Source organism: Armigeres subalbatus, chromosome 1 (assembly GCF_024139115.2).
Source record: "Armigeres subalbatus isolate Guangzhou_Male chromosome 1, GZ_Asu_2, whole genome shotgun sequence".
In the NCBI taxonomy this organism is placed as follows: Eukaryota; Metazoa; Arthropoda; class Insecta; order Diptera; family Culicidae; genus Armigeres; species Armigeres subalbatus.
In genome coordinates this window covers 258,136,940-258,163,018 of record NC_085139.1, presented here as the reverse complement: position 1 = coordinate 258,163,018, position 26,079 = coordinate 258,136,940, and the positions used below count along the sequence as shown (strand labels likewise).

The window sequence follows — 26,079 nt, the reverse complement described above, 5'->3', positions numbered from 1 at the left end:
AATTACTGGTTTGGAGAATAGAAAATTCAAAAATCAAGAATAAGTTGCTTCCATTATAGGTACTTCATTTCCTATCCCGGGCAGCAGAAAATGGACAAAAATTGTTGCATCAACTTGATTGTGACTAAATCTGGTCACATATGGGTTTCAGTAACTTATGTGGAACATGTGTGTTGCTAGGGATACCATACCGGGTGTAATTTCCATGATTCTCTGTAGCAGCTGGCGATCTTCGCTTCTTCTATTGTCTTCAGGAACCATAGCTAGACGTCGAATTGTCACTTTGCATGTAACCATGAGACCAGTATCGAACAATATCTCAACCCGTAAGCCATTTTCCCTATAGATCGCAGCAAATATATCCCTTCAAATGCATTTTAGTTAGCGAACAGCGCTTCTATTTAACACAATCAACAAAAGCGAAAAGCGACTAATGAAACGCCACAATCGCAATCCGCTTCCACGCCGCTCTTAACGTCTATATTTACATCCCACTCGTCGCCGTAGTCCCTGCGCCGGCACTGATGGTACCGACCGAGTCCTGCTGTTCATCCTCCCCGACGCTGCTCTGGCCAACGGAAGTCGGTCCACTGGAAGTGGGGTCCGTTCCACCGGCACTGCACAAACCTCACCCGGTGCTAGTGCCCACCGTTTCCGTTCCAACACTCGCCGTCGTAACCGCCGCCGACGACGACGCTCCGGCCGTCGCCGAGCTGCCACTTCCGCCGCCATGGCTTGGTCCAAACTTACTACTAATCTTGTGCGACGCGCTCACGATGGCCATCTCGTGCTTCGAGTCCAGATCACAGTCGTACAGGCCGCTCAGCGAGTCCAAACTCAACAGGCGGCTGCTGGCCCGGGACGATATCGAGGTGTCGTCCACGTCCGGTGCGTTGTACAGGGAGTTGACGTCCGAGAGGGCACCCTCCGCGTCCGTCAGACCGGCCTCGTTCAGCAGCGAGATGTTCTCCAGACCGGGCTCGTCCGTGATGTAGCCGGTGCTTTCGGCGCCACCTAAAATAAGTGAAAATTAGTTAAAATGGATTAGGTGTGGAATTGTTTTCTGGCGTGTTTACCGGTCGCCTCCTCCCGACAGTCGTCGTCGCTCCACTCGGACTGGCTCTCCACCGGATTCGAATCCAGCGACTGGTGGTTGTGGTGCGAGCTATGGCTATTGTTGTGATGGCTGTGGCTGTGATGACTGAGGTCTCGTTCGCGTTCCCGCGAGTGTCCTGCACCGTACTTCAACTCGTCCGAGATGTAGTTTCTCGTGGCATCACAGCTTCCAGTGCGGGATCGCTCCCCGCCTGCAGCACTCAGCCCCCTTCGGACCGCGTTCCGTCTAGGTTCTCGTTCGTGTTCATCCTCTTCGTCGTCGTCATCGTCATCATCGTCGTCGTCCTCCGACTCTTCCTCCTCTTCCACATCCTCTTCGTCCGGTTCGTCGTCGTCGAGCATGTCGTCCGAGTCCCGTCCCCGGCCCCGATAAACCGCTTCGTTCGACAGCCGCAGGTCCTCGTCCGCTTCGATGTTGGACGACGTCTCGTTGGAGGACTTTTTCGTACTGGGCGCATTGTACTTGTGGTGATGGCTTCGGGGGTGCATCCGAGGGGACTGCGCCAGTCCGTGGTGATGGTGCTGCCGGTGATGGTGGTGCTGATGCCGACGGTCCGCAGAATCGGACCGTCCGCCACCGGCGCCGGACGCCGTCGATCGGTAGTCGTGGATGATTTCGCACGATTCCGTGTCGGAGGTTTGCCTGCAAAGAATGAACATTTGATTAGTGTGAACATATAGATTACAATTGACGCAATACTGACATGTGACTGGACTCGGAGGGGTTTTTGTTCCGGGTGGCTTCCTTGATCGCCTCAAGCGTTCCGGGATGCTTCGCCAGTAGTAAGTTGTTGACGTTCTTGATCTTTTCTGCGGAGTCCCTCCGCGCCGATGGTAGATCCGGTTGGTGGTCGTAGTTGTTGTTGCCATTGCCAGCGGCGGCAGCCAGCATCGGACGCGACTGCGATTCAGCCAGCCGTCGTTGCAGCTCCCGTTCGAAGGGCGATTTGGGGAAGTTCGACGGAGGTTGAAGGGGTTGAGCTGTCGTTACGGGAGCGGGTTTGTCATGGAACTCGAAGCTATTGCACGATTCGCCCTTGTTCGGGTTCACCGATGATTTGGTTTCCGCCGTTGTGGTTACCTCGAAATCTTTCATGTTGGCGAAATCTATTGGACTGAGCTTTGGAGGGGAGGTCGGGTCCACCTGTATGTCACCCGGGTAGAGATACTGGAGAGGGTTGTTGAAGTTGTTGGGGTATGAGGTTCGTGCTGGGAGAGGCGAGTGACCGTCCAGCTCTTCGCCTTCGGTGGTTTTGGAGTAGCTTTCATCGGAAGACGAAACCGAGGGGGAGTGCGGTCGAGAGCTGAGATCATCTGTGGAGGACATTTCTCGCGATTCGTCGTATTCATGAGGAAGTTTGGGCAAGGGTTTGATGTACTGTTTGAGGAGTTGTTGCTGCTGGTGCTGTTGCTGCTGGTACAGCTGGTGCTGTCGGACCAGATGCGGGGGTGGTGCCTGCTGCTGATGATAGCTGGGGACTGCGGGGAAATTATAACTGGTATTGTTGTTCATCGGTTGTTGAAGGGGGAAGGCAGAACTTCCGGTGGCGTAACGGGGAGGTTCGTATTTAGGAATTTGTTGGATTTGCTGGATGGGTTTGATAATGGCATTGCCTATCATTCCCGTGCCCAGCAGGGGTTCGTTCTCTGAAGCAGTAACGTACCGATTGCTGGGATTGTGGCTGACGTTTACAGCACCGGGATCGTGTCGATGATGATGATGGTGGTGATGGTTTTTGTTGTTCCGGACTTTGTGTCCACTGTGGTTAAGTTTATTGAAATTGTTCTCGTCTGTTTCTTTTACGTTAGGATTTTCGATGATGTTAAAGTTTTCTCGGATGTTGTAGCTTGGTTGGTGCTGCCCAACTACCGAGCCGTTGCCATGGAGATAGTCATTTCGTTTGTTGTAGTTATTGTTGTTGTTGTTACTTATCTGGTTGGTTGGTTGACTGTGGTGGTTGCCATGGTAACCAGCACTAATGTGATTATTGTTGATGTTGTTGTGTTTGTAAGCAATCTTCATATGAGCTTGCTGCTGTAGTTGGTGCTGCTGAGCTTGCTGTTGCTGTTGTTGAAAATGATGCTGCCCAACCGCAGTTTGTTGATGCAGTAAGTTTGGGCTCTCCAGGAAGTTGTAACTCTCTTTCTTCGAGAAACTATCATTCCCTAATTGCCATTTGGTATTTTTCATACTCCCACTGTCCATGTCTGTCCGTTTCATGTAATAACTCTGCGGTTGAATGACTGGAGCCTGCGCTTGGAAGCAACCCTGAGGCTGAGCAATATTCATGTGATGGAAACTGTCCGTCTGGTAGTTCGAGATAATGTTTGGAACCGGCGTCTGACGCTCTCGCGTTCCTGCGCCTCCCATGGCGCCAGCACCATTCAACATATTTTCGTTCTGTTCGCACAGGAAATACGTCACCATGTCACCCTTACCCTTAACTTTAATCTGACCCCGACATCGGAATTCGAAGTGACTACCCTGAAGGCTGTCGATCACCTCCTGCGTCACCTGCGTATATCCAGGAATACCCGTCGAATCCATTCTACTGGCCACATTAACCGTATTTCCCCAGATATCGTACTGTGGCTTTCTCGCCCCAATCACTCCGGCTACCACTGGTCCAACGTTCACGCCAACTCTCAGCATGAAGTTGTTATACGAGTTCTCATTGATGTTCTTCAGCGTGACCCGCATAGCCTTCACGAAGTCGATCAACGCCGTCATTAACTTCCGCGTCGAACCCTGGTCGTTCGGGAGCATCTTGAACTCCGGGATCAATCCCACAGCAGCCATGTATGTGCTGCCCACCGTCTTGATCTTATCGATCGCCTGAAACCGTTCCTCACAAAGCAGCTCGTCAAAGTCTGCGATAATCTCGTTCAACAGCCGCAGACACTCCACGCCCTGGTTGGACCCATCCAGTTCCGTATAGAACTCGTGAAAGTTTGGCACACTGGCGAAGATCACGCCCACCTTGCAGTAGCTTTGATGGTACAGGTCCTGATTGCCACCAAGAGTTCCCTGTGAATTAGACTGGGGCTGTTCTTAAACAAACCAACACACTGCAAGCCGGCGACTACTCACCATGTTGTTCCGGCTGAAGTGGTTGTCCAGGAAGTGCGAGGCCACGTGCGACGGCAGCAGATTGTACAAGATCCGCCGATTGGACTGCTGCAGCACCGACATCTCCTTCTTCTCCTGCGAAGCCTGCAGCTGCCACAGAAAGTCCAACCGAGCGGTCCACTCAACCTGCCGCCCGTGGGCCAAGATCGCAATCATAAAGATGATGATCCTCGCCAGTGAGATCGTGTGCAACGGAATGGCCGACTCGACCCGTTGATCGTAACAGTCAAAGATATTCGTGTGCGACAGTTCGATGAACAAGCAGTACATAATGCCCATCAGCATCACTAGGAACGTTTTCACCATTATCGGAAGCCTAAAATATATGACGATTATGGCGGAGGTTACGAAGGATCACAATCTATTGAATACCTCAGGAAAATCGACACAGTCAAAAAGGAGAAAGCCGCCGACAGGGAAATGTACTGCGGTAGGGCGCACTTCCGGTGAGCGTAGTTGACTCCGGGAGGTGACTGCACGGAATCCTCCGAAAAGGGTACGTACGTCTCGTGCGATACCGACATCGAGGACGACGCCGAAGCTGCCGCCGGATCCACGTGTTGGAACGGATCCACGGCTTTCGTCGTAAAGTTAGTAGTGCAGGGATGGTCCGACAGGCAGGTAAACTGGAACAAGGGTCAACACACTCGATGTTAGTCTCACCAACAAAAAAACACGAATGTTAAACGTAGACGAAATCACTCACCACATTGACCTGCCCGACCGAGTAGAGCAGCACGATCGTAAACACGGTAATCGCCAAACGGAGCGAGAAACTCTGCGACAGATCCCAGAAGATCCACTTCAGTCTTACGGCCAACAGCAGCATCAGGATCGAGCTGATCCAAATGAACGCCGTCAAAAACAGCAGCAACAGTATCAAGGTACGTGGTAACGCTGAAATCTACGCAAACGAATTATTTCGAAAACCCTTTCAAACCGCACCCCAACAACACCCACCTGCAATCCAGCGCTGAGTATCAACAGCAGCAAGCTGCAACCCATGGCCGTGGTAAAGCCCAGATCAAAATCCTGGTGGTACTGACGTTCCTTGTCCTTCTCGCGGAACTGCAACGAGATCCGTTTGACGTGAACGGACTTCTCCCGGTCGACGCTGCGGGCTTCGATGGCCTGCGACAGGAACTTGTTGACCCGGTTCGATGGCTGGTGGTACACGCTGGAGTGGCGCTTCTTGAACGGCCGCTTGAACTTGTCCGTGACCTTGTTCTAGAATCGGTCGAGATTAGGGGGGAAAGTGAGACGGATTTCCTACGCTTGAAATTATGTTTTTTATGGAAACTACGGATGTATTTATGTGCTACAACTAGAGCGCAAATCAAAGCTACGAAACGTTGATTTAAACATAGAGGAAAATAACTACAAGCAGGCTTAAGAAATCGTGTTAAGATATCGAAGCTTGATGACGATCGCTTGCCATTCCAGATGGAGCTAACGAATGCACGAACAGTATGAGTGCGCTTTCATTTGGTGCACTGATGGGATGACTATTGTTAACGTTTTCATGCATGCGATTTGCACACGTTCATTTAGATACATGCATGTAAAGTCTTTTGGACGATTGTCAAGAACCGCTGGGAAATATTTTGAGAATCGATTACGCGTAGATCACCTGTTGAGCCTAAGTAGCTTTAGAAATAGCTTTAGAAATATCAAAATCTGAGGTCAACGAAGAGTGGAGAGCCGGAGGAAATTCTGTTACAGATTCGTTTGTAGGAACTTCCATTGAACATTCGTCGGAAGCTACGCTGAATATTCGCTCCAACAGGGACTCAAAATTATCAAGAATAACTGCTACAGATCTCTGTTGGTGTCTCGTCCAATTCTCCGTTGGAGATTCGTCGGAATATCCGTAAGAGCTTTGTACAATAAAACGAGTTCATTCGGAATCTCCGATGGAGTTCTTTCGGAATCTCCGATGGAGTTCCTTCGGAATCTGCGGTGGAGTTTCTTCGGAATCTCCAATGGGTCTCTTTCGGAATCTCCGATGGAGTTCTTTCGGAATCTCCGATAGAGTTCTTTCGGAATCTCCATTGAAGTTCCTCCGGAAACTCCGGTGGAGTTCCTCCGGAATCTCCGGTGAAGTTCCTCCGGAATCTCCGGTGGAGTTCCTCCGGAAGCTCCGGCGAAGTTCCTCCGGAAGCTCCAGTGGAGTTTCTCTAGAAGCTCCGGTGGAAATCCTCCAGAAGCTCCAGTGGAGTTCCTCCAGAAGCTCCGGTGGAGTTCCTCCAGAAGCTCCGGTGGAGTTCCTCCAGAAGCTCCGGTGGAGTTCCTCCAGAAGCTCCGGTGGAGTTCCTCCGGAAGTTCGGTGGAGTTCCTCCGGAAGCTCCGGTGGAGTTCCTTCAGGAAGCTCCGGTGGAGTTCCTCCGGAAGCTCCGGTGGAGGTCCTCCGGAAGCTCCGGGGGAGTTCCTCCGGAAGCTCCGGTGGAGTTCCTCCGGAAGCTCCGATGGAGTTCCTCGGAAGCTCCGATGGAGTTCCTGGAAGCTCCGATGGAGTTTCTGTGGAATCTGCAGTGGAGTTCCTGCGGAGTTTCCGAGGGAGTTCCTGTGGAATCTCCGGTGAAGTTTCTGTAGAATCTGCGGTTGAGTTCCTCCATAAGCTCCGATGGAGTTCCTCCATAAGCTCCGATGGAGTTCCTCCATAAACTCCGATGGAGTTCCTCAGTAAGCTCCGATGGAGTTCCTCCGTAAGCTCCGATGGAGTTCCTCCGGAAGCTCCACTGTTGTTCCTCCGGAAGCTTCACTGTAGTTCCTCCGGAAGCTCCGATGGAGTTGCTTCGAAATCTCCGATGGAGCTCCTGCCGAAGCTCCGGTCGAGTTCCTCCGGAAGCTCCGATGGAGTTCCTCCGGAAGCTCCGATGGAGTTCCTCCGGAAGCTCCGATGGAGTTCCTCCGGAAGCTCCGATGGAGTTCCTTCGGAATCTCCGATGGAGTTCCTCCGGAAGCTCCGATGGAGTTCCTCCGGAAGCTCCGATGGAGTTCCTCCGGAAGCTCCGATGGAGTTCCTCCGGAAGCTCCGATGGAGTTCCTCCGGAAGCTCCGATGGAGCTCCTCCGGAAGCTCCGATGGAGTTCCTCCGGAAGCTCCGATGGAGCTCCTCCGGAAGCTCCGATGGAGCTCCTGCCGAAGCTCTGATGGAGTTCCTCCGGAAGCTCCGATGGAGTTCCTCCGGAAGCTCCGATGGAGTTCCTCCGGAAGCTCCGATGGAGTTCCTCCGGAAGCTCCGATGGAGTTCCTTCGGAATCTCCGATGGAGTTCCTTCGGAATCTCCGATGGAGTTTCTGCGGAATATCCGATGGAGCTCCTGCGGAATATCCGATGGAGCTCCTGCGGAATCTCCGATGGAGCTCCTGCGGAATCTCCGATGGAGCTCCTGCGGAATCTCCGATGGAGCTCCTGCGGAATCTCCGATGGAGCTCCTGCGGAATCTCCGATGGAGCTCCTGCGGAATCTCCGATGGAGCTCCTGCGGAATCTCCGATGGAGCTCCTGCGGAATCTCCGATGGAGCTCCTGCGGAATCTCCGATGGAGCTCCTGCGGAATCTCCGATGGAGCTCCTGCGGAATCCCCGATGGAGCTCCTGCGGAATCCCCGATGGAGCTCCTGCGGAATCTCCGATGGAGCTCCTGCGGAATCTCCGATGGAGCTCCTGCGGAATCCCCGATGGAGCTCCTGCGGAATCCCCGATGGAGCTCCTGCGGAATCCCCGATGGAGCTCCTGCGGAATCTCCGATGGAGCTCCGACGGAATCTTCGATGGAGCTACTGCGGAATCTCCGATGGAGCTCCTGCGGAATCTCCGATGGAGCTCCTGCGGAATCTCCGATGGAGCTCCTGCGGAATCTCCGATGGAGCTCCTGCGGAATCTCCGATGGAGCTCCTGCGGAATCTCCGATGGAGCTCCTGCGGAATCTCCGATGGAGCTCCTGCGGAATCTCCGATGGAGCTCCTGCGGAATCTCCGATGGAGTTCCTGCGGAATCTCCGATGGAGTTCCTGCGGAATCTCCGATGGAGTTCCTGCGGAATCTCCGATGGAGTTCCTGCGGAATCTCCGATGGAGTTCCTGCGGAATCTCCGATGGAGTTCCTGCGGAATTTCCGATGGAGTTCCTGCGGAATCTTCGATGGAGTTCCTGCGGAATCTCCGATGGAGTTCCTGCGGAATCTCCGATGGAGTTCCTGCGGAATCTCCGATGGAGTTCCTGCGGAATCTCCGATGGAGTTCCTGCGGAATCTCCGATGGAGTTCCTGCGGAATCTCCGATGGAGTTCCTGCGGAATCTCCGATGGAGTTCCTGCGGAATCTCCGATGGAGTTCCTGCGGAATCTCCGGTGGAGCTCCTGCGGAATCTCCGGTGGAGCTCCTGCGGAATCTCCGGTGGAGCTCCTGCGGAATCTCCGATGGAGCTCCTGCGGAATCTCCGATGGAGCTCCTGCGGAATCTCCGGTGGAGTTCCTGCGGAATCTCCGATGGAGTTCCTTCGGAATCTCCGATGGAGTTCTATCGGAATCTCCGGTAAAGTTCCTTCGGAATCTCCGGTGGAGTTCCTTCGGAATCTTCGGTGGAGTTCCTTCGGAATCTTCGGTGGAGTTCCTTCGGAATATTCGATGGAGTTCCTACGGAATCTCCGATGGAGTTCCTACGGAATCTCCGATGGAGTTCCTACGGAATCTCCGATGGAGTTCCTACGGAATCTCCGATGGAGTTCCTACGGAATCTCCGATGGAGTTCCTACGGAATCTCCGATGGAGTTCCTACGGAATCTTCGATGGAGTTCCTCCGGAATCTTCGAAGGAGTTCCTCCGGAATCTTCGAAGTAGTTCCTCCATAATCTTCGAAGGAGTTCCTGCGGAATCTCCGATGGAGTTCCTCCGGAATCTCCGATGGAGTTCCTCCGGAATCTCCGATGGAGTTCCTCCGGAATCTCCGATGGAGTTCCTCCGGAATCTCCGATGGAGTTCCTCCGGAATCTCCGATGGAGTTCCTCTGGAATCTCCGATGGAGTTCCTCCGGAATCTCCGATGGAGTTCCTCCGGAATCTCCGATGGAGTTCCTCCGGAATCTCCGTTGGAGTTCCTCCGGAATCTCCGTTGGAGTTCCTCCGGAATCTCCGATGGAGTTCCTCCGGAATCTCCGATGGAGTTCCTCCGGAATCTCCGATGGAGTTCCTCCGGAATCTCCGATGGAGTTCCTCCGGAATCTCCGATGGAGTTCCTCCGGAATCTCCGATGGAGTTCCTCCGGAATCTCCGATGGAGTTCCTCCGGAATCTCCGATGGAGTTCCTCCGGAATCTCCGATGGAGTTCCTCCGGAATCTCCGATGGAGTTCCTCCGGAATCTCCGATGGAGTTCCTCCGGAATCTCCGATGGAGTTCCTCCGAATCTCCGATGGAGTTCCTCCGGAATCTCCGATGGAGTTCCTCCGAATCTCCGATGGAGTTCCTCCGGAATCTCCGATGGAGTTCCTCCGGAATCTCCGATGGAGTTCCTCCGGAATCTCCGATGGAGTTCCTCCGGAATCTCCGATGGAGTTCCTCCGGAATCTCCGATGGAGTTCCTCCGGAATCTCCGATGGAGTTCCTACGGAATCTCCGATGGAGTTCCTACGGAATCTCCGATGGAGTTCCTCCGGAATCTCCGATGGAGTTCCTCCGGAATCTCCGATGGAGTTCCTCCGGAATCTCCGATGGAGTTCCTCCGGAATCTCCGATGGAGTTCCTCCGGAATCTCCGATGGAGTTCCTCCGGAATCTCCGATGGAGTTCTCCGGAATCTCCGATGGAGTTCCTCCGGTATCTCCGATGGAGTTCCTCCGGAATCTCCGATGGAGTTCCTCCGGAATCTCCGATGGAGTTCCTCCGGAATCTCCGATGGAGTTCCTCCGGAATCTCCGATGGAGTTCCTCCGGAATCTCCGATGGAGTTCCTCCGGAATCTCCGATGGAGTTCCTCCGGAATCTCCGATGGAGTTCCTTCGGAATCTCCGATGGAGTTCCTTCGGAATCTCCGATGGAGTTCCTTCGGAATCTCCGATGGAGTTCTTTCGGAATCTCCGGTGGAGTTCCTTCGGAATCTCCGATGGAGTTCCTTCGGAATCTCCAATGAAGTTCCTTCGGAATCTCCAATGAAGTTCCTTCGGAATCTTCGATGGAGTTCCTGCGGAATCTCCGATGGAGTTCCTGCGGAATCTCCGATGGAGTTCCTTCGGAATCTCCGATGGAGTTCCTTCGGAATCTCCGATGGAGTTCCTTCGGAATCTCCGATGGAGTTCCTTCGGAATCTCCGATGGAGTTCCTTCGGAATCTCCGATGGAGTTCCTTCGGAATCTCCGATGGAGTTCCTTCGGAATCTCCGATGGAGTTCCTTCGGAATCTCCGATGGAGTTCCTTCGGAATCTCCGATGGAGTTCCTTCGGAATCTCCGATGGAGTTCCTTCGGAATCTCCGATGGAGTTCTTTCGGAATCTCCGATGGAGTTCCGTCAGATTTTTTGATGAAGTTCTGTTGTAATCTCTAATAGAGTTTCGGAGGAATCTCGAATGGACCTCCTTGCTGTCCCAGATGGAGCTCCTGCGGAATCTCCGATGGAGTTCCTTCGGAATGGACTTGAATGTAAAATTAAACTCAAATGTATTTTTGATAAAAACAAAATCAAAATTGAACGTATCATATCAAACGGTTTCTGCTCATTTGCAGTACCATGCGTCTCCATCTATTTGAATGCCTTCTCATCGATACAAAATTAGCTTTGGTTGTTTTCTCAGTAATTCCGAATTCAGGATTCTAACTAACTACTCGTTATTTGAAGATCATTATCCTTTTCGAAAAATGTAAATGCCTACGTATTTTACTTTATTTGTGTAAAAACTGCCACAGACGACTTCAACAAATTGGAGGAAATCACCTCCATATGCCTCTTTTCTGTTACTCTCGACCAAAAGATTCGAAGTAATGAAACACTTTTCCGTCAAATACAGGACACAAGTGACAAAATCTACTTTCTCTAAGTGCATAACGACATCCAACAGCAAGAACAATAAACATACAAAGTAACATAATGCTCGCAATGATTCTGAAGCACTCTCAATCCGGCTTCCTTCAACACAACTTGTACCTACTCACTTGTGGCGATGTTAATCTTAGTACAAACTCTCATATCTGCGGTACGTCAAAAAAAATGAAAAGAAAACATACCAAATGTGTGATGCTGAAGCAACCTTAGTCAGTCAGCCGGCGCGATGGCGGTGGCGAGCATTCAACTAAGCTCCGAGCGACATGGGCGAGCAAATGAGTGGGCTGTGCGCTGAATGGGTGGTGCAAAGGGAGGAGGCGCCGGATGCTTTTTCTCTTGAAGGAGGCGGAGGGTGGTGCTGCATTAATTGTCACAACCAGAGAAGTAAGTGCTTTTCGTGTTGTTGTGCATGGGATTGTGCTTGTGGTGTGCGGATGAGCATAACAACGTCACGAAAGAAAAACATTTCCCAAGCACGCGCGCGTCGCCCGGTGAAAGAATGAAACCACTTTCGGTCGATGGAAAATTTCAGACAACTTCAACCAAAGGAGGAAAGCGAAAATGGAGAAAAGCTTCGGGTTTCGGTTTGTTTTCATACGAGTCTAAAACTGGTAAACAAAACACAAAACAATGGAACGATTGGAATAAAAGTAACGCATACATAGTAAGCCATGAAGAGTTTGAAGAAGTAGAAAAATGCAATAAAAAGAGAACGAAAAACAATAAGAGTAGAAGAGAGAGAGAAAAAAACAAAAACCAAGCAAACCGTGTCCTCACTTTGAACGTGGTGCCACCGGAATCCGTATCGTACGGAGAGGAGTCGCCGGCGGCATCGCCGCCTCCATGGGCGGCTCGGGCTCCGGCCGCCATCAGACCGGTGCATTCTCCGATGGCGCCGGCGCCAGTTGCAGCGGCGGCAGTGGCCGCCAGGTGTGCCTGGTAGGGGCTGGCGTGGAGCATACGTTGCAAGTGCAGCACCTGGCATGATAGACATACGGGAGGGAGTGGGGTTTTTGTTCGTATGGATGGTTGGTTTATAGAACATGTTGTTAAGGTTTTGCATGATTTTGTGTGGTATTTGCCGCTTTACGATGTTTTTATTCGAAAGTTTTCCAGAACGGAATGAGAATGGATGAGAGTTTGAATGGTCGATAGGCGATCATTAGACCCATTGGACCCAAAAGACGAATTAAACTGTTTGAAAACAAGACCAGACAGCAATCAGAACTGTTCCGAAGAACTTTTTTTATTATCTTTATTAAGGAGACTTTCAGCCCTAGGCTAACTCGTCTCCGCCGAAGAACTTCGAAATGCGGCTTCGCAACTTCGAAGACCCATAGCCCTAAAAAGTTCCTGTCATAAGACGAGTTTAGTACTATTGCATTTAACTACACCACGTTGTAGTATCTACAGATACGTATTTCGAGCTCAACTGTAAGGCCGTCTTCAATGGCTCGTACTTGAATCGTAATATTTTTTTGACGTTGGACAACGTATTACCCGAAGGTACTGGGTTTCAAATCAGAATCTAAAATTGGGAACCGTCACGAAATCATGTGAGATTTTGAACGTTAATAGAGCCTTTATCTTTCGATGGATTTTCAAGATTTATATATCAATCGACTTGAAAACTCTCCAACAATTTGCCAGTTTCATCGAAGCTTTTGATTATTTACGATAAACTATTGAAAATTTCAATTCTTGTCCTACCCAGTAAATATATCAGAACCAACCAATGCCGTTCATGCATTCCTAACACGGACATCAGAATGATGTAAGTTACGGGTCTTTTGACCGTTTTCACCGTTTCATTTTCTCCGGGTATGAAAGCTCGCGCGTCATTTCTTAACGATGATCCACGGTGAGTGGTCACGGAGAGCGGTAACGGAGAGCGCATAGAACGATGGCTTGATAGCGGTCCCAGCCTCGATGGCGGTGGTTTCTGCATGTGTAACGCTTTAGCGGCAAACTATCGAGTGGATATCGTCGGCGTCAGCGGCACTCCACTGAAAACTTCTTGCATGGTTATGGATCTGGTTTTGTTGCAGGACCAATAAATTGGTTCTTTCCAGGGCCGCCACTTTATACAAGGGAAGGTTGTTGTGTGAAGACTATTGTTCAAAGTGCAAATTAACCGCTTTGCGACGCCAGAAAGTTGCCATCCGTAGGAGAATCACGAACGCGCGTCGGAGGGAGATGCTACAAATATTCATTGGCATGGATGGCATCAGTGGCATCCACGTGAAAGTTTCTCAAGGTTCTGATTTGGTTTTGTTACTGTTTGTGACTGGGAAGGCGATATGTTGAGAATCAAATTTTAGTATCAAAATCAGTACTGCAAAAGGTCGTGATCGTCATAAGACAGAGAGCAAAGTGCCTTTTTCTATCTCGGGTGACCAAATGAAAGTATCATTGGTTCTTTGTTCAATTTCGCATGAAAAGCAGTCATGGAAGGATGTTGTGCTTTGTTTTAAAATTAAAATTTCCAAATTATTTCAATAGATATATGCAAAGAAAAATGACAAGTCGATAAATTAATCATATTCCTTCAAACCAATGAATTGAAAGTGGTGATTTATTTATTTCGCTTGTTTCATCTGACTGTGTCGTCTACATGAAAACTTAAAACTAAAGGTCAGTTGATAAAATGTCTGTTTAGCCGTTAACGAAACGCGGATGAACTGATGTTGAAGTCGAATTGGTCCGACACCTCGTTGAAATGGCGGATCATAGCGACAAAGCAGCTATTGGCAGCATAATTGGTGTTATGCCTTTCTTTGAAGAGCAAATCTTGAGGTCGAAGGGATCGCGAGGGTGCATACAATGGAATTTTGTCAACAAATCTGGCACATCGTACTCGGATAACAGAAGTTTTGCGATGAAAACGGCTTGCGTCACATTTATCCGCTTTTCAAGAGTATCTGGCCCCAGCAGACTACAGCGATTAGCATACGGTGATAAATTCAGCGGGTCCGTCCATGGGAGATGGCGTAGGGCATATTGTACGAACTTGCGTTGCACAACATCAAACCGAGCAGTCCAAACAGCTTGATATAGATTCCAGATAGCAGAAGCATAATTCGAGCTGAGAGCGTACAAATGAGCAGTATAAGGCTTTGTAGCATAAAGGATCGCGGAATTCATTTGAGATTTTAAAAATAAAAACAAGCTGGCGATTCGCTCTGTCGATCGTAATTGAAAAATGACGTCTGAAGGTTAGCTTAGATCTTTAACATGATTCACACGTTGTAAAGTTGTACCTGCGATAATCGAAAACCACGGTTTCGGCAGAGAGATGAAAGTTTATTACGTAGCAGCCAGGCTCTCATGCTGCAGGATTAATGTTACGTCATTCACGAAGAGCGAAAACAACAATGGACCCAGCGTGCTTCCTTGGAGGACTCCGGATCCGTTCGAAAAACAGTGGGATGAGTGATCTCCAATGATGACGGTCACTTGACGTTGCACTAGATATGATCGAAGCCAGTTGCAGAATGTTGTAGAGCATCCCATTTTTTCAGGTTTTGCAAGCAGTATGTCGTGATTCACTTTATCAAATGCTGGTTGTAGTCAGTATACACGGCATCGACTTGCAGCTTTTTGCGCATTATCCATATAATATAATGTAAAGCTGACTAGATTCGTTTCTACGGATCGACCCGGAAAGAAGCCTTGTTGATACGAACTGATGCAGTTTTTGCATGAGGCAAACCGTTTTTCATAGTGACTCGAACACTTTCGATTCCACGCCAAGAGAAGTAATGCCTCGGTAGTTTCTCACATCGCATTTGTCTCCTTTTTTGTACACCGGATTCCTGAAACATGGTAGAGCACTTCCATTGAGTAGGAAACTTTTGCCGACGGAGTGATAAGTTGAAAAGCATGCACAGGGGGGTAGCCAAGATACCGGAACACTTTTTCAGAACCGCTGATGGTATAACACTAGGGCCTGCTGAAAAGGACGATTTTATCCTATTTATCGCTGAGACAACCATATCAGTTTCAAAGGTAAAAACATCCTTGCTGATGACATTGTTAGGTACGTCTCTCGCTGCTCTTGCGATGTCAGCTTGAGATGGCGAAGCATTCGACAAGACGTGTTCGGCGAAGAGAATGCATTTGTCCTCGGCTTTCAAGGCAACATCATTGAAAAGAAATACTCTTGACAGTAGTCCGATTTCTTTCCTCTTTGCATTGACGAACGACCAGAATCCCTTGGGATGACGGCGAAGATTATGCTGCACGTGACACACATACTGCTTGTAAAGATGCTTGTTATAGCGGCAAGTCACTTAGGAAACAGTTAAAACGGCCAACCGCTGTGTCAATGTCCGAGTCATTCAAAGCATTCCAGTCAAATCGAGATAATTTGCGTCGGAGTAGTTCAAAATTTGTCTTGCGAAAATTCAAACAGTCAGCATTCGAGCTATCATCAAATCTGACATGATCACTGTTCCCGATAGATATCACCAGAGCAGGATGATAATTATCGAGCGAAACGATGGCATCCGGTGATAAACACAAAAATGAAGCAGATATTGCACACTTTCATGCCCTATTACGAAATAATTATGTTTTGATATTTTTGTAGCATGCCTTTCATCCTTCACGTTTCTATTAACACGTACGTCCCCAACCCCCATTTTAGGACAAAACTCAAAATTCAAAACCACGTTGCTCAACCAATTTCTAACGGATTTTCAAGCAATCTTCTGGAATCGATCACAGAGTTTTAGGAACCAATGCAATGACCATGGTTTCGGATATATTCCGGAGAGTACTGGGGTTACCTCCCGGAAAAAATGATCACTTGCAGATCGGCTTCGAAATCCATCTTGCAACATGTCAAACTTCATGATTTTGCAAAACAAGTACACTGGAGTACATTTCGGCGATTTTCTGTCGAATTGGTCACCTTCCGGGTACTTCTGGGTACTGTGCGCTGATTAATATTTTACCGGCGGTGGCTTAATAGATCATTTTCAGCCAGCAGCGGTTGCGTGGCGTCGTAACGCCGTTGGTGATCGGTGGCGGCGTGGATCGGCGTTAACCAGTTTCAAGTGCCAAAATTCCTCCGGAAGTTTCTCCAGGAATTCCTCCGGAAGTTCCTCCAGGAATTCCTCCGGAAGTTCCTCCAGGAATTCCTCCGGAAGTTCCTCCAGGAATTCCTCCGGAAGTTCCTCCAGGAATTCCTCCGGAAGTTCCTCCAGGAATTCCTCCGGAAGTTCCTCCAGGAATTCCTCCGGAAGTTCCTCCAGGAATTCCTCCGGAAGTTCCTCCAGGAATTCCTCCGGAAGTTCCTCCAGGAATTCCTCCGGAAGTTCCTTCAGGAATTCCTCCGGAAGTTCCTCCAGGAATTCCTCCGAAAGTTCCTCCAGGAATTCCTCCGGAAGTTCCTCCAGGAATTCCTCCGGAAGTTCCTCCAGGAATTCCTCCGGAAGTTCCTCCAGGAATTCCTCCGGAAGTTCCTCCAGGAATTCCTCCGGAAGTTCCTCCAGGAATTCTTCCGCAAGTTCCTCCAGGAATTCTTCCGGAAGTTCCTCCAGGAATTCCTCCGGAAGTTCCTCCAGGAATTCCTCCGGAAGTTCCTCCAGGAATTCCTCCGGAAGTTCCTCCAGGAATTCCTCCGGAAGTTCCTCCAGGAATTCCTCTGGAAGTTCCTCCAGGAATTCCTCCGAAAGTTCCTCCAGGAATTCCTCCGGAAGTTCCTCCAGGAATTCCTCCGGAAGTTCCTCCAGGAATTCCTCCGGAAGTTCCTCCAGGAATTCCTCCGGAAGTTCCTCCAGGAATTCCTCCGGAAGTTCCTCCAGGAATTCCTCCGGAAGTTCCTCCAGGAATTCCTCCGAAGTTCCTCCAGGAATTCCTCCGGAAGTTCCTCCAGGAATTCCTCCGGAAGTTCCTCCAGGAATTCCTCCGGAAGTTCCTCCAGGAATTCCTCCGGAAGTTCCTCCAGGAATTCCTCCGGAAGTTCCTCCAGGAATTCCTCCGGAAGTTCCTCCAGGAATTCCTCCGGAAGTTCCTCCAGGAATTCCTCCGGAAGTTCCTCCAGGAATTCCTCCGGAAGTTCCTCCAGGAATTCCTCCGGAAGTTCCTCCAGGAATTCCTCCGGAAGTTCCTCCAGGAATTCCTCAGGAAGTTCCTCCAGGAATTCCTCCGGAAGTTCCTCCAGGAATTCCTCCGGAAGTTTCTCCAGGAATTCCTCCGGAAGTTCCTCCAGGAATTCCTCCGGAAGTTCCTCCAGGAATTCCTCCGGAAGTTCCTCCAGGTATTCCTCCGGAAGTTCCTCCAGGTATTCCTCCGGAAGTTCCTCCAGGAATTCCTCCGGAAGTTCCTCCAGGAATTCCTCCGGAAGTTCCTCCAGTAATTCTCCCGGAAGTTCCTCCAGTAATTCTCCCGGAAGTTCCTCCAGTAATTCTCCCGGAAGTTCCTCCAGTAATTCTCCCAGAAGTTTCTCCAGTAATTCATCCGGAAGTTCCTCCAGTAAGTCCTCTAGAAGTTCCTCCAGGAATTCCTGGAATTCCAGCTGGAATTCCAGCTTCCCGAGGAATTTCTGGAGGAATATCCGGAAGAATTCCTGGAGAAACTTCCGGAGGAATTTGTGCTGCAGATATTCCGGAAGGTGACAGCGTCACCTTCCATTAAGAATGCCTTCATCGCCAACCAGTGAGAACAATCTGGGCGAACTGCGCACCCAGAAAAAACAATGGATCACCGATGAGACCTGGAGGAAGATAGAGGATCGAAGAGAAGCCAAAGCCGCGATAGAGCGATCAAAAACCAGAGGAGCCAAAGTCAAAGCCCGTCAACGATACTCGGCTCTGGAGAAGGAAGTGAAACGTTCATGCCGACTGGACAAGCAAGCTTGGGCGGACTCTCTAGCCGACGAAGGAGAGAGAGACGCAGCAACCGGGGATATTCACCTCCTATACGATATCTCACGATGCTTAAGCGGGGCGAAGATGAATACAACGATGGCTGCGAAAGACGCGAATGGTCTGTTATTGACCGACCCTGAAACGCTGGTTCGAGCACTTTGAACAACTTTTTCAAGTGCCAGTCAGGCCACCACCACCTCGGCATGATCCGCCTTCGGCGTATAACACACGTCAATACCGAAGCTCCATCACTGCTCAAAGCTGACCCCATGACATCCGCTCAACTACTGAATCATTTATTTCGAAATATCTGGGACACCACAACTTTCCCGGTCGACTGTCGACTACCCAAAAAGGGCGACCTGACTGTATGCGATAACTGGCGAGGCATTATGTTGCTGTGTACCCTTCTCAAAAATCTATGCAAAGCTATCCTAGCCCAGATTCAATAGAAGATCGATGCGACTCTCCGGCGGCAGTAGACCGGATTCCGTGCCCGAAGATCCAGTGTGGACTATATTGTCACGCTCCGTATCATTCTGGAGCAGGACAACGAATTCTTGTATTTATTGACTATGAAAAGCTTTCGACCGGGGCGCCCTGAGACGCAAGGGGGTTCCTGAGAAAATCATCGGCCTCATCGAAGCACAGTACGAGGCCTTTTCGTATAAAGTGCTGCACAATGGGGTCCTGTCCGACCCTATCCGGGACGTAGCTGGTGTGAGGCAAGGATGTATTTTATCACCGTTACTGTTCCTCATCATAATCGACGAGATTCTGGTAAATGCGATATACCGTGAACCAAACCGCGGGCCGTTATGGCGGCCTATAACCATGGAGCACCTAAACGACTTTGAATTGGCTGATGACGTTGCACTCCTCGCGCAACGGCGCTCTGATATGCAGAGTAAGCTCAACGACCTTGCCGAGCGCTCCTCTTCGGCAGGTTTAGTCATCAACGTCAACAAAACCAAATCGTTGGATGTAAACACGGTGACTCCTTCCAGTTTCACAGTAGCCGGCAACCAGTGGAGAATGTTAAAGGCTTCCAATATCTTGGTAGCCAAATGGCGTCAGACGGCGGTACCAAGACCCGAGTAGACGAAAATAGCTCATTAATATCAAATGTTGATAAGATAGCAGAAGAACCATCCATCGTTTACACCGCGAAAATCGGACGACTGCGGTGGGCCGGGTACGTATCCAGAATGTCGGACAGTAACCCGGTGAAAATGGTTCTCGACAACGATCCGACGGGCACAAGAAGGCGAGGTGCGCAGCGGGCAAGGTGGATCGATCAGGTGGAAGATGACTTGCGGACCCTCCGTAAACTGCGTGGTTGGCGACGTGTAGCCATGGACCGAGCCGAATGGAGAAGACTCTTATATACCGCACACGCCATTTCGGCCTCAGTCTGAATAAATAAAAATGAATGATAAGATAGCAAAATGACATATGGACATAATTGATATAAGAGATAAAAGATCAGACGCTAATATCAAAATTTTGCTCTAAAATATCATGGGAATATCAAGTTATGCTATTTGTAATAAGTGATCAATATCATGTGCCATTAGCTTGTTCTTATCCATAGCATATATTGATATTTAAATGATATTTCGGTGCAAATTTTTGATATTGTTGCCTGTTCTTTTATCTTTTATATCAATCAAGTCCATATCATGTTTTGTTATTCTGTTCATTGCTTCTGCCCGGGGATCGACATAGGCGCACGGATCAAGAAAGCAAGGGCTGCCTTTGCGAGTTTAAGAAATATCTGGAAAAACAGGCAGATAAGTGTGGTAGAGGAATTGAATTTTGAGGACTATTATTATTTCTTATACATGACTATATTTACTACAAGTATTCCTCTACCACAATAAGTGAGTGCACTAGAATACGAATTTTCAACTCTAACGTAAGCTAGCGAAACATGGTTTGTATCAGTGGATAACACTCAACGGCTGCAGGTGTTTTTTTTTTTTTTTTCAATAAATTCATGTTTATTTCCAGATATTTTTTAAAAAATGTAACATGGTAAGTGTTTGACTAGTTGGCCCTTCAGCTTTAGTTCTATGTTTTCAAAGTTTTACTCTAGTTTACGAATTTAAAAAGTTTTCTAGTTTGGCAATTTAGCCTTTAGGAGGCATTGATTTGTTTGTAAAATTTGATAACCTAACTACTATGTACACTAATATTTACAATAAAAATTTGATAACCTAAATTGGAACTAGCGCCCTAATTGGAGCCTGATCCGAATGCAAGCAACGGACCCTAAACTTTTCTTTACACTCACCAAAGCGTTCATGTAAGGTTTTTATTCCGGCCAGACGGTGGACCTCGGATGTTCTTGTCCTGGGAGGGGTGTTGAGGATCATCCTCAGGAATTTGTTTTGGACACGTTAAGGTTTGAGGTGATGGGTTTTAGCGCAGCTCTCCCAGACCGGCATGCAGTATTCGATCACAGGGAGGATGATTTGATTGTAGACAGCAATCTTATTTTTCAGGGACAATGACGACCGACGGTTGATCAAAGGATACAGCAGTTTCAACAAATTGTTACCCTTTGTCACCGTTTTGTCAACCTGTTGCCTGAAAATAAGCTTGCTGTCGAGGGTCAAGCCAAGGTAGTCTGCCTCATTGGCCCATTCCACAGTCGTGCCATTGAGGATGATTTTACAGTCCCCAGGCGGAACAAGTTTAGGGGATTTGGAGTGGGGGAGAATGATGACCTGGGTCTTCGCCGCGTTGATACAGATCTTCCAGCTGGTGAGGTACTCTGTCAGGGCATCCAGGCCTCGTTGGAGTTTTGCCACTAGCGCTCTGATCACTCTACCGTTGTAGACGATGGATGTGTCATCTGCGAACAGAGACAGAATGCCGCCGTCTGGAGGTTCTGGCATGTCGGAGGTGAACAGATTGAAAAGCAGGGGCCGGAGGATACTGCCCTTGGGGACGCCTGCGACGATGTTGTGCGCATTGGAACTCGCGCCGCTGATTGAGACCCGGAAATGTCCTTGCCGACAGGTAATTGTTGATGATTTTCACCAGGTAGCTGGGAAGATTGTAGCGTTGTAGTTTGTACACCAGGCCATCATGCCATACATTGTCAAATGCCTTCTCGACATCGAGTAAGGCCATGGCGGATGTTTTCGAGACAAACTTGTTCCGTCTGAGGACGTTGGTAACTCGAGTCAGTTGGTGTACAGTTGACCGACCGCGTCGGAAACCAAACTGTTCCTCGAGCAAGATGTTGAGATTTTCGGCAGACTCAAGTAACCGGTGATGAATAGCTTTTTCGAATAGCTTGGATAACCCTGAGAGAAGGCTGATGGGTCGATAACTTTTGGGAGAGGAAGGATCCTTCCCAGGCTTCCGGATGGGGATGACTTTCGCTGACTTCCAGGACGATGGGAAGTAGCTGAGCCGGAGACACTGATTAAAGATCAGTGAGAGGTGCTCAAAGAACGGAGCACTCATGTGTTTGAGCTCGAGATTCAGGATGCTGTCGAAGCCTGGGGCCTTCATGTTCTTCGACGATTTGATATAGGCCGTCAATTCGCCAGCTGAGATCTCCAACTCCTCCGAGAAGTCGTTGGGAATCAAATGGATGTTGTTTGCATGCTCGTTGACGGCTGCTTCGTGAGGACTGGTGATGTTCTGCCCAAGATTGTGTGAGCTGACGAAGTGACGACCTATTTCAGCGACCTTCTCTGCAGGAGTTATCAAGCGATCCTTCGAGCCATTATTGTCTAGTGGGATCAAAGGTGGAATGGGCCGAGGCTTGGATTTTAGAATTTTGGTCATTTTCCAGAAAGGCTTAGCATAATCTGGGAGAGTGCGGATCTTATTCGAGAAGTCGTTATTTTTGAGGTCCACCATTCTGGCCTTGATAATTTTTGTGATTCGATTGCAGCGTGCCTTAAGCTCAGACAGTCCTGTCAGGGCTCAGGATGGTGTAGTGGCCCTCTAGTTCGTCGTTGGACCAGACGACTCCGTTCCGGTTGGAGACGGTGTTTCCCCACGATTGGTGCTTTGCGTTCAGGTCTCCGGCGATGATGAACTGCCCCTGCCGCCGAGTGAGCTTGACTATGTCCCTTCGTAGCTCAGCTGACGAGCCATCGTCGACTTTGGCTTGTGTGGGACAGTAAGCCACGATGAGAGTGACGACTCCGACAGAAGTGGTGGCTTCCACTCCAACGGCTTCGATGAGTTTAAGCTTGAAGTCCGGCAGCAGGCGGCAGGCGATGGTGCTTCGCAAGGCGATTGCCACTCCTCCCCCTCTGGAGCTTGTTCGATCGAACCTCACCAACCTAAAACCCGGAATTGTTGCACTTACCTCGGGCTTCAGGTGGGTTTCGGTGATGAAAGCGGCGTCAATCTCTTTCTCCTGAAGGAAATTGCTGAGCTCGATGATTTTGCTCTTTAGTGAGCAAGCGTTCCAATTGACCAGACCCACCCTAGCAGCCATTTTCAATGACGAACATGCCCAGGGTGAAGATCTGGTCGAAGCGAGTTTTGCAACCGCGAAGTCGCGTTGCCAGTTGGGTGAAAATCGGAACTAGTTGCTCCGATGTGTAGAGCGGTGGGTCGCCCTCGGCCGGAAGGGGCTCATTATCCTGACGACGGAATCCAGGGGGGGGAAGCGGGGGCCAATCGCTGGTGGATGGTGTTGGAGCTTGAACTAATGCTGCAGCAGCCGCCAGCCGTTTGTGTGGCTGCAAAGGTGGAAGAATTGGTATCGCTCGCCGGGGAGCCGGATGGCCGGAAAGTTCACCTCGTTGAGAGCAGGAACTCGGTTCTTTTTGGCAGGGACCTGGTGGAGGCCTTCTTCCTGATTTCCAAAAACGCCGCCCGCTTTGGACAGTCCTTGGTTGTAGCCCGATGCTTGTCGCCACAGTTGGCGCATTTGGGATCAGCAACCTCCATCTTGTCGCACTCATCGGTCGGATGGAGCTCGCCACATTTGTTGCAGCGCGGCTTCATGCGGCAGTTCCTGGTGCCGTGCCCGAAATTGAAGCAGTTGGTGCACTGCGTGACGTCGCGGTGCACTGGCCGATATCGCTCCCAGTCAACGACGGTGTAATTTATAACGCCGACCAGCTTCAGGTCCTTCCACGTGGTGGAGCCGTGCTTCAGGTGGATCAGGTAAAGCTGGTCGCGATATCTCCTCGTCTTGTCGTGACGAGCGATCTTGTGCACGGCCACCGGTTTCAATCCGCAACTTTCGAGCTCAGCTTTTAGCTCCTCTTCCTTCATGTCGTGGAGTCCTCGCAGCAAAGCCTTGAGCGGCTTCGTGCCGGGGTGGTCATGAGTGTAGTACTCATACTTGTGGACCTCGAGGAACTCCACGACGGATTGATGATGTTCCTTGTTTGCCGGCATCACTTTCACACCCTCGCTGCAGAGCCGAAAAGTACATTTCAGCCCCTTAGCGATCAGCTGGCGAATTTTTGGGCGCAAATCCGGTGGATCACCCTTCACAAATACGGGCGGGCACTTCTCCTTCCGCTCCGGTTGCACCTGCGGCAGCTGCGATTGCTGCTTCTTCCTCTTTTTCGGCGGATTGCCGGCGTCATCAAGCGGCAACGGCGAGAACACGTTGCTCTGCAAAAGCTGCTTGGAGGGGTTACCCGCGCCTCCAAGAGCAGTGCGCTTAGGCACTTTTCCAGCGACCGAAGCGGCCACCGAGTCTCCCATGACGGGTCCGGGAGAGAATAACGCCAACGCGACAAGCGAAAACGTAAACAGCGAAAGAACGAGAAAAAACACTTCGAAAAAATGCGCGAGCAAAAAACACGTCCGTACGTGTTGCTGTCTCGAACTGGAATGGCTGCAGGTGTTCATTAACAGATGCCTGCGGTATATAATTCGGGCCTGGTGGCCTCACAACTGGATCTCAAACAACGAGCTCTATCGTCGTTGTCACCAGAGGCCGATAGCAACAGACCTTAGCAGTACCGTAATAACAGGCACAAAGGATTCAGCGAAGATTTAACGAAAAATGTTGCAATTAATTGCATATTATTCGGCAACTCGGCCGTACGAAAACCATTTTTTTGTTAAATATCTTGGCTGTGCATATGCACAGCATATGTTTCGAAATGGACAAATTGATATGAAATTTGCGAAAAAGAATCCACGTGTCTTGGAGGGACTCGAACCCTCAACCTCCTACTCTCTAGATAGGCGTAGGAAGTAGGAGGTTGAGGGTTCGAGTCCCTCCAAGACACGTGGATTCTTTTTCGCAAATTTCATATCAATTTGTCCATTTCGAAACATATGCTGTGCATATGCACAGCCAAGATATTTAACAAAAAAAAAAAAAAAAGAAAAATGTTGATTTTTCATCATTTTGAATGGAATTTTGCCAAACAATAGCTGCTCTAGTCGTCAATTCGAAGAGCTTTAGCATACCCACAATTGTTTCTAATGCAACATTAGGACCAGGCATTGCAATATCATCTGAGCACAGGATATTATTTTTATCTGTGCAAAGATATTATCCCTAATCAAAGAGCACTCTGGAAAGATATTATCATTTGAGCATTTGATGATGATCCTGATAGCCAGCGCGATTCGAGGTTTGTTCGCGTTGCGAGGGCGTTGCTACAACAAAAGAAGTGAAAAAACGTTTCTCCATGGCGAACATTGTACTTTCGTTACTGAGCAGATAGATAACTAAGATCGATATCCCAGCATATCGTCAGTATCTTTGCTCAGAAGATCGAATGATGGGATAAATTGCAATGCCTAATTAGGACATACCACAACGATAGGACGTTTTATCCTAGATCACTGTTTCCTAAAATTTTTATTTCTTCAATTCCTTAATTCCTATGATGTACTTATGATTCTTAAATTGCTTAATAACAAAATTTCCAGATCCCTAAATCCCTACAATAATTAAAATTCAAAATTAATAAATTCCTTAATTTCTTAATTCTTAAATTCCTAAATTGCAAAACTTTCAAATTGCAATATTCATTGTTGGCTTAATTCCTGTTCCTATAAAATCCTAAATTCCCTAATTTCTTGATTTCCAAAGCCCTACTTTCCAAAGTTTCCAAATTTCTTATCTCCTAAATTGGTAATCACAAATTCTTGAATTAATAAAATTCAAAATTCGTTGATTTCTAAATTCTTAATCCCCTGGATTCAAAAATTCTTCAATTTCTAAATTTCTGAATTACTGATTTACAAGAGTAATAACTTAAATAGTCTTAGCTTGAAAAAATCCAAAATTTATAAATTTCCAAATTCCATAACTTCATCCAGCTTTCCACGCTCGCCATAAATAATTCTGACAGTTACTGCTTCCGACACTAGTCGGTTTTCGACGCTTATCGTATCTAAGCAACAATTTTCTCTTTTTATTTATTTCTTAAGAAAATTTGCGCCTGGAAAACATGAAAATTTCAATTTTTGGTTTAAACTTTAAGATTTAAAAACTAATGCCAAAAAATATGTAACTATTTTTTATGTTTTAGGTTGAAGTACAGGTTTTATTCTTGCATCGGTACCATCTTGTTTCAACTAGCATTGGATCATCTATTACTCATAACGCTGCAAACAAAATATATCTGTGTTTAAATTTCGGCGATATGATTCAAGTTTTTCCGAAACCGATGCATGGGCACTTGGTTATACCCTTTCAAGTTGGCCCTTTGCACTCCTGAGGGTGTACAGGACCCATTAGTAAAGTGATTTGGGAATTGATTGAACTTCTAATTTCATATATTCCTATATTTCTAAATTCATAAATTGCTAAATTCCCAAATTCCTAAACCTAAATTCCAAAAATGATGTATTCCTGAATTGTAATTTCCACTAATTTCCAAATTCGTAAGCTACAAAATACCTAAATGCCTTAATTACGAAATTTATAATTTATGTAAATCTCAAACTCCTAAGTTCATTGATTTCTACATT

The 26,079-nt window shown here is 48.6% G+C and overlaps 1 protein-coding gene across 3 annotated transcripts in view; it reads right to left on the bottom strand.

Annotated features, from left to right (window-relative positions):
- Positions 1-371: 371 nt before the first annotated feature.
- Positions 372-26,079, bottom strand: part of LOC134206954 (Ca(2+)/calmodulin-responsive adenylate cyclase) — a 210,915-nt gene continuing 185,207 nt past the window's right edge. For 2 of the 3 annotated variants that reach the window (XM_062682695.1, XM_062682696.1), the window contains exons 7-13: positions 5,207-5,473; positions 4,953-5,150; positions 4,619-4,872; positions 4,208-4,562; positions 1,821-4,144; positions 1,077-1,759; positions 372-1,014 (exon numbers count right to left, since the gene is read on the bottom strand). In XM_062682695.1, the coding sequence (XP_062538679.1) occupies positions 629-1,014; positions 1,077-1,759; positions 1,821-4,144; positions 4,208-4,562; positions 4,619-4,872; positions 4,953-5,150; positions 5,207-5,473 (4,467 nt within the window). In that variant the 3' untranslated portion in view covers positions 372-628. The remainder of the gene's footprint in view (positions 1,015-1,076; positions 1,760-1,820; positions 4,145-4,207; positions 4,563-4,618; positions 4,873-4,952; positions 5,151-5,206; positions 5,474-26,079) is intronic. The other variant, XM_062682697.1, reaches the window with a different exon arrangement.